General features: G+C 33.8%; 1 protein-coding gene across 1 annotated transcript; it reads right to left on the bottom strand.

Moving 5' to 3' along the window:
• Positions 1-2,756: 2,756 nt before the first annotated feature.
• LOC145635827 (uncharacterized) lies at positions 2,757-8,770 on the bottom strand. Its single transcript, XM_081687191.1, has 5 exons — positions 8,428-8,770; positions 7,821-7,975; positions 5,056-5,142; positions 4,629-4,787; positions 2,757-3,067 (listed from the first exon to the last, which is right to left on the bottom strand). The coding sequence occupies exons 1-5, from the start codon at positions 8,555-8,557 to the stop codon at positions 2,969-2,971; spliced, it is 630 nt and encodes a 209-aa protein (XP_081543317.1). The 5' UTR covers positions 8,558-8,770; the 3' UTR covers positions 2,757-2,968.
• Between the last annotated feature and the right edge of the window lie 412 nt (positions 8,771-9,182).

Raw genomic sequence — 9,182 nt, forward strand, 5'->3', positions numbered from 1 at the left:
GAGATGCAACTCCCGCCCCGCCACCTGAGCCACGCCCACCCAAATCCCACAAGTCTCCTCAACAGCAAGCTTCAAGGTTTGAATCGGAAACCTCGTTCCCACCCAACCATCACCATTGATTTCGTTTCGGTCAAGCTCCGAGGTTTCGTCTTTGTTGTTCTGGTGGTCAAGCTCCAACCCTCACCCCACCTCTGAACTAAAATAGCCCGCTCAAATCGTTGTTACTCAAGTGAATAAAGAAGACGATGGAGATAGCTGTTGGAGTAGACTCGAGCGAGTAAAGAAACTCGCTGGGAGTTGAGGGAACTGAGTCGACTCAACTCAGGGAACTCGCCAGTGAGTTGATTGGTGAATTGGGTGGGTGAGTCGGGTATAGGTACGGAGAGATTTGGCCTGGTGGTGATTGATGAATTGAGTGGGAGGGTATCAAGGAGGGCGGCTGGCCGGGTCTGGTCGTCTTGGCGAACAGTTGGGTTTGACTGGTCGGCGGCGGCTGGTCCGGTGAGGGAGAGGGGGCTTTGGCAGGGGAAAGAAGAAGAAGAAAAGGGTTTTTTTTTTTTTTTTTTTTAAAAAAAATCTTTAATTTTTTTAAAATAATTCTTTAATTTTTAAAAACCCATTTAAAAGGTGACACTTGTCAAATTACTTTTTAAAACAGGCTACCAATTCAAACAACCGGTCATTAAATAAAAAAGGTTCATTTTGAAAAGATGAGGTTACAAGGTGTTATTATTTATGAAATTCGAATAGGTGAAATTATTTTTAGCATATAGAGTTATAGACAAAAGGTGAAATTATTCTTTTCAAATTTTCCTTTTATATTCATACATCTAAACTCCATCTTTTATCTCTGGCTAAATATTATGGTCTTAGAAAAAAAAAAATGATGACATCCAAACTTAGGTAGGGTCCAAATTTGGGCACCGTCCTAATTTTGCCAAAATCAACAACTTCAATTTTTAGAAAGCAAACATACACCCTATATACGTTGTACATCACGTATTTACGTTTCGTACTATACAATACAATACATTCAATTTTCATTTTATTTATTTAATCAATTAATTTATGTGAAAATCAACAGAAAAATAACCGACTTGTGAGATTGTGTGCGGCAAAATCAAAACCCGACAAAACGTGTTTGTTTTATAGCGGCTTTACTTGATCCAACTACCAACAGAATTTTTCATATCTCTTACGTGGCACCTCCTTATTTATGGTCAAATATTCTCGTTACTCTTTTATTTCACCGCCTTTCTTTCACATCATGTCAGAAAAATACAAATTTCTTTTCCACATTGTTTTTTCTTAAATATTTCACTTCGTAGTATATTTGTAATACTTCTTTCGTCTTAAGACTTGTTCTCTATAACTTAATTTCAATTCAGTATAATTCAATTCTTAATTTCCTTCTCTCATAAATAGTTCAACTCAATTCAGTTCAATTTAATTCATTTCAGTAAATCAAAATTGGTCCTTAATACAAGTATATCTTATACGGAGTACTTCATACGAACCAAAAATTAACTTTATACTATTAAGCAAAAACATAATATAATTGGTAGGAGTTTTACCTTATTACCTTAACATAGGTTTGATTTTCGCTAATTGTCGTTTTTTAACAGGTGTGATTCCCTTGTCCTTTCCACATTCCTCAAGAGTCTAATATTGAGTATAGTTGTTTTTCTTACATTATAGATTTGTTGCACTTGACATAGGATTAAAATTTAGATTAGAAAAAATTATCAAAAAGTGATATTGTATGGAGTAATAAACTTGGGACAAGTTATTAAAATAAATTGTGGCAATTAATTGAGATGGAAGCAATAATGATTTTATACATATAACACATTGACTAAGGATTTTTTTTTGAACTAATCCGTTCGTTCATTCTTTGAATCTAATAATAAAATAAATAAAAGTGTATGGTCGCCTTCCACAATCTCCCCTGCTTTCTTGTGATTGTTTAATTGCGGAAATTGAAGATTTCTTGTCAAGTCCTCTTAACTTCTTAATCTGATTTTCTCCAACCTTTTTTATTTTTTATTTTATTTTATTTTTTGATGTTCACATATATTTAAGGTTCACTAGATTTTTTATAGTCTTGAGCATGATGTTAATTGCGCCTGTGCACCCGTTTGTTCCTTACACCTACACTATAGTTCGTGTTATACAGCCAATACTTCTAAGTTGAATTTTGTTGTTTTACTCCGTAGTTTATACTGTTTCTGTCATAACAGTTATACTCTCTCCGTTTTTAAATACTTGCTCAAATTTATTTATGAGCGGAGTTTTAGGAGAAATTGGAGAAAATAATAAAATATGGAGGTAGTGAGATTAGTGGAAGAATAAAAAATTATAAAAAACCAAAAATAGTGGAGAGAATTGAAGGAGAGAGAATATGGAATTAATGTTATTAGATCCACTTAGTGAGAAAAATTAATTAAATATTGTAAAAGCTTTTCAAATAAAGAAATGAAACAAGTATTTAAAAACGGCCGGAAAAAAAAAAGTGAAACAAATATTTAAAAATGGAGGGAGTATCATCAAAGATATGACCAACAGCAACGGCGCTTCTACTACACTGGCTATGAACGGAAATTGATGAAAAACTTCCCACATCCTTAATTCACTTTCCTTGATATTCTTATGATCCTATCTAATTCATCTTTTACACTGATCTCACAACTTTTATAAGATTCCAAGATTTTGTACTCTGTAAAGTCAGCAATCAAGTTATTCCAAGCAATATCCTATGTTTAAACTGATTACATAATACACCAGTTATGTGAACAAGATACAGCCTGACTGGTCATGTACAAACCGAGGCCTTAGTACTTAGCAGGAGATGTGATTGAGTACAACTTATATAGGCAGAAAACCACAAGCCTCCTGTATACACTATACTATACACACTTTTTTTCTCAATTACAAATTATGTAACTTTGATTGAAAACCATGTTTTTGGCTAATTAACCTGCTCACTGTTGGCTGCAACTCTTTTCTCTTCCTCAACTTGCTCAATTAAAACTTGAAGTTCTGCTTCAGTAAGACCCTCCAACCGTTTCTGTAAAATGCAGAGGATTACTGATTATGAAATGCTCGTACAGAGTAAGAGAAATATTAACACAGTTATTAGTGGTCCAACAAATAAAGTTCCAACTATTAACTTCGTAAAATATGCATTAAATTCAAGTTGTGACCAGTTTTTGAATCTCAAGTAAAAACAAATGAGTCTCATCTGACAAGAGAAGAGTTTAATCAATTGGTCTTTTATTCTTCTAATCTTCTGACAAAAGAAGCTAAACTGCTGGAGCATACACAAATCACATCAGACTTGATTGTTAGTATGTTACAAGGATTACTTCACGAGTAAGCCAGAATGAGATGAGATGCTTATCTGAGACATCAATGCTAATCAACTTGCCAAGAAAGTAGGTGATAAAGAGAGGTCCAGTAGAGGTACCTAATACCTATAGTCCTATACATATCCTTCTCAAACATTCAGTTATATAGGCCAGGGGTAGAGCTGTATATTGATCATAATTAAGGAAGTCATTAAGTCAATGGCCGTCGATTTCATAAACAGATGATAAATTACAATTGGATCCTAAAAAGCAAGAACAACCCCAAAATGCTCGAGATATTTTTAATTTTACAATACGATCTGATCACCAAATCCCCCCCCCCCCCCCTTCTTTTCTACAAGGCCTAGGATTGTCCACATGAGAGTAATCTGGGACATAGAAAATAGGCAAGTACTTGTATTTGTCTCGCAGTGTTCTCTAAATGCCTGATATCTAACTTTCCTCACGATAGTCTGAAATATTTGTTTGGAATTTAGGTATCTCAATGAATCACAGATGTACAAAGGAACTAAAGAATTACTAAATATATTCTAAAGAATTACTAAATATATTAGGAAAATTCAAAGGACTAATCTCAAATTTTGTTGGTACTTATCCCAACTTGGATTTTTAAGACAGACTGATAGATTCCATATTTCCATGTTATGGTACCCTGTCTCCTGTCTCCAAATTGGTCTGTTCATATATTGGGATTGATAAATAAGATTCCTATTGGTTTTGTCTAAACATAGGCTTCCCTAGTCTTAGCGGCTTAGCCGTGAGCCCGTGTGATGTTAAGCATGATAGAGGAGTATTAGCCTTGGGGTTTCTTATGATTTAGGAAATAAGATATGCTTAGGCCTTAGGGTACACGCTAATTTATATACTATGTTTTTTTTTGACAGGTACTATGTATTTATTTTGACTGATGATGATTGAGAGCACAACAATTAAAGATTCTGCATGATTCTACAGCATATCAGAGGGGTCTATATTCTATAATAGAATTGTCCAAAATTTCAGCTAAGATTGAAGCCGGAGAAGAGGCTGCAAAATAAGGTGAGTAGGTGACCAGATCCAAAGGAGACCTTTTTTTTTCAATACAGAGTATATGCAACGTAGGAATCATGTTGTAAACGGGGTATCCAAAATTGAGACTATTTTTTTATACTTCAAAGTTGATATTAAATTTAGTAGGCAGCCTTGGAAGGATTGGCCCATTCTTCAAAAACAGACAATTAAAATAAGAAAGACAAACATAACATATGGGATATGGCCTACCTCCATTACTTTACTCTCATAGTCCCGCAACTGATGAGCATAAGTCATGTCTTTACTTGCAACCCGAAACATATATGTTGAAATCCATCCAACTGTCATGCCTAAGACTATCACTAGCTGAACAACATTTCCTGCTTGTAATGGATCAACTCCAACAAACTGCCAGAACACCACAGTGAGACAAACCGTAAGTTAACAACCAAATAATACAACAATACATGCGCAAAAAGGTAAAGCTAGATATATTGGTTTTGCTTTCTTTGGCCTCTAAGCAAAATATCTTTTAATGCAATAGAGACCTTGAATTATTAGTGGAGAATATGCAAATCAGATAGAGCTTTAGAGCATATTCTATAAATGTATAGAATGTGCAAAACCAACAATAAAAAGATGCCAAATTTAAGAAACCAATCATAGGTTATGATACCTCCAATCCGCTCTTCAATCCTACTCCAAAAACTGTTACTCCTAATCCAATCAGCAGCACATCCTTCCTGGTGTATCCAAAAGGTGCCTGGTGATGAGCATGTCAACGCAACGTATTCAATCAAATAGTCGAAAATAAGCATAAAGGGCATAATAATTGTTTTAGGGAGCTCTGATAACTTTAGCTCCTAGATAAACTATGGCTTGCAACATAGGTTATGTCAACTTTATGCATTAACTCACACCATTAACTTTCCACTTCTTAATTGAGAAAATTCCAATACTCAAAGCCGAACATCACTCATATTGTTGCACCATTTTCATCAATAAGGCGTCAGTTGAAGAGCAAATCTTAGGGATGATACACCATAAATTCAGTTGGTGGTTAATATAATAAACTCAAACAACATTTTTTTTTGAACAATTGAATCGGACAACTTCTGCTTCCATAAACAACCCCTCCCCCAAGCGTTGAACATGTTTTCTGGAGCTCACATAGCCGGGAAAATGGAATTGCAACCAACTAACTTTTATGAAAGAAGTTGAACAAGACTGAAGTTTCCTGCCTCCTAGAAATAAAATCCTGGGACTTAACGGATCGAAATTATATGACAAGACACATCAGCTTATATGCATATGAGATGACATCCTTATGCCAAGTAGATCTTTATGTCATGAAAGCCACTAACAATTCTTATAAAACATTGGTGATTGATAAGTGAGACATTTCGGCATGTAACTATTATCAAAGTGCAATCAAAGCGAAAGTGCCTTGAAATTGATGCCCTATTCACTTACAATTTTTTTTTCAAATACATATTATTTCTATTCTTGACCAAACTCATATTTTTGTTTTGGGTGGGTGCAAAAGAGGGGCTACAACCAAACATAATAACGCGAGTAACAGTATGTGGCAGGGTCACTCCTATTTAGAATCTTCTACAGTTCTTGGTCCGGCCTTGGAGGTAGGAAATCTTGCTAGCTACTACTCATAGATTTTTATTCCTACTATGTACTAAATAAATATATGTAGATACATAATATGTTCAAAAACAAAATGTATATATTGTTTCGAGTATGTGTACAGTTCAGGTATTATTTACCAGTTGTATTTGTAGTTTTGTACTCTGTACATCGTTTATCAAATGACATTACAAGTGAGGTGTTCATTTATTTACTATATTGAACACGGACAAAATGAAGTTGTACCGGTCAACATTTAATACTTGATTCTGTAAAAATTCATTTCCAACACCCCTTTGACATATAATTTGGAATGTGTCTATACAGTTTTAGTAAGAAAATTATATTTTAAAAAGAGAGACACAGAGAGAGAGGTATTCCATCCAGTAAACCAATCTTCTAGATGTTTTGACGTTTCAAATAGAAATAGTCATGGAGGCAAATTGGTAATAGCCTTGGGGTAGTAATCAAAGTTTGGGATCAAATCTTGGCTACATTGTTGTTCCTTAATGGCTTTCTCTATGCCCAAAATAAAGAAACAAAGACAATAGCTAGTTATTTTGCATAGCTTACTCCACATACCTCTTATCTTCTCCAAAAAAATTTTTGTTTCTCCATATCTTTTCAATTTTTCCTCATGCCATTAGGGGTAAGGCACACAAAGTACTCGAGTTTGGACATTTATAACCACATATTGCTGGAGTGGGTGGAGATGAATGGATATAAATCTTTAGGGCCAAGATCATCCTATCTATCTAGAAGATAGGTAAATTACATTCTTTAATCTTCCTTACAAGCAATCTGACATACAAGCTTGTAGCGATTCAATTCTAGAGACAACATTAAGGTTTAATTGGCAATTCTCGCTTGCATTGAAGCATAAGTGGGCAATTGGGCATACACCAGTAACACCACTCAACTACAGTCTTTATCCTTAAGAGCTTGTTCTCTTCAACTTAATTTCAGTTCAGTTCAATTAAGCTTCAATCACTTCAGTTTAGTTTAGTTCAGTTCCTAATTTTCTTCTTTCATAAACATTCAGCTCAGCTCAGTAATAATTGGACATAACAAAATCATATGTTTGCACTCAAGTCCATGTAATGTAATTCCATTTGTAACCTACTCTTGTCACTACTGTTGGCCCACCACCTTTGGCTTATAATTCCTCCAAAACTTCCATGATGAAAAAACATTCTAAAGATCCCTTTTCTCCATATAGGGTACATGGTACAAGCATATAGACAGCCTTCACTAGGATACAAATTCCCTCCATTCTTCCAAATATCATTTTATGTAAATTTCATATCTACTAAAGATTAACGGAGGGTAGCTACTAGGTAGGCAGCTAAGCTAGAGTGCCAAACTACTAAACAAGATGGGAAACATTAAGGGCCAGCAACCATAATGCAGAATTCCAAACATGCCACAAATCTCTTTAAAGCCATTAAGCAAGTAATGTAAATGATTTCCCTCTTAATCTATTACTTTTCTCTTCGCAAAATTTACATCTCAAATTCATAATAATCATGTGAAGATAGAAACCAACGGTTTCCTCCCTTTTTATGTTTCAATTTCCATGCCAACTTATCACCCTGGCTATAAGTAAAAGTTGGAATGAGCTAATCCCACCCTTAATACCAAACACTAAATAAGCCAAACACCGCGTGCGTTCTATTTAAACTTTCCAACTTAGTACCATATCGAAAAATTTAATTCACTAAAGGCTATATTTAGCAAAACCCATAGAAGCTATCACAAATAAAATTAAGTGCTATATAACAAGTATTTTTGGTATACACTTGCCTTAGCTTGACCAGAAGATTGTTCCATAGTATCATTGGAGCTGGAAGTACCACTGCATCTTGTAACCACATATCTACCAGAACCCAATTCCTTGTTGCACCACATCTTTTTCAAACTTGAATCCTTTTTGCTCCATATTTGAGAAGTAATTCCAACTAACACAAAATATAACACCCAAATCAATAAATTACTTCAAAATCTTACCATCTTAGCTATATATATGTACTACTAGTATTAATTATTCTTCTATACTCAACTCAAATATATCCAGCATGATTTGGGGGTATTATTATGCTTGCCAATTTTTGAGAACATAGTTTATATTTGTAAATACAATATGAAACTCAAAATAACAATATGGGGTTATTCAGTTATTGAACTGAATGTAAACTAGTTAAACATCATAATACAACAACACATACACACAAGATTTTGTGATGAATTTCTAAAACAGAAAAACACACACACCATTTTCAATAATCATGTCATTAGCTATTATAATCAATTACAAAAAGAAAATACAAAAAATTGAGATTAGGGGCAGTCCAAAAATTTAAAATTTAAAATTCATTTCATACCAAAACGAACAAAAATTAAAACTACAAACCTCTGGAAACAGAATGATGAGAAGAACTAACAGGAGGAACAAAGGTTAGAGATGGTGCAGTAGAACTGATAATATTACAACCCTTGTAATCAAAATTAAGCTGTTGAAGATTAGCAATTGCAGCTCTCATTTTTTAAGCTTTAATGGCTTTTTTGCTCACTTCTTAAGTTGAAGTAAAAATGGCGGATAAGAAGAAGATGATGAAAAGATTTTTATGTATGAAAGAGTTTTCAGTAATCAGTGGAATTTGAGCAAAATGGTGTTTTTGGTTTCGATTCTTTGGAAGGACCAAAATCTGCCACGCAGTAACTTCCCAATTTCTGATTGTGGATCACCTCTTGATTTAGGTGTTGTTTGGTTGCGGAATATGTACTTCGTATTTCTAAGGGCCATTATGTTTTTAAAATTTTTTTTATATAAACAAATTCCAAAAATAGAATATAATAAAAAAAAAAAAAAAGTGTTTTTACTTTTTTATTATCAGTTTTAAAATTGTAATAATGTCAGTAAGTTTGATTAATTTTTTATTCATTATATGATATATATGATTTTGAAAAACAACAAACTAAAAAACAAACCATAGCGGTGTCAACGATTCCTAAAATTTGCATAAAGTGTTGGTTGGCATGAAACAAGGTGCAAATTAGGGGAATTTTGACTTATCAAGGGGGTTGGGTATTTTTTTTTTTTTTTTTTAAGGTAAGGAGAAAGAACCTGTTATACCTCAACCCTCACGATTTTTTGATTCGATATTT

This window comes from Chenopodium album, chromosome 6 (assembly GCF_948465745.1).
Source record: "Chenopodium album chromosome 6, dcCheAlbu1.1, whole genome shotgun sequence".
Taxonomy (NCBI): Eukaryota; Viridiplantae; Streptophyta; class Magnoliopsida; order Caryophyllales; family Amaranthaceae; genus Chenopodium; species Chenopodium album.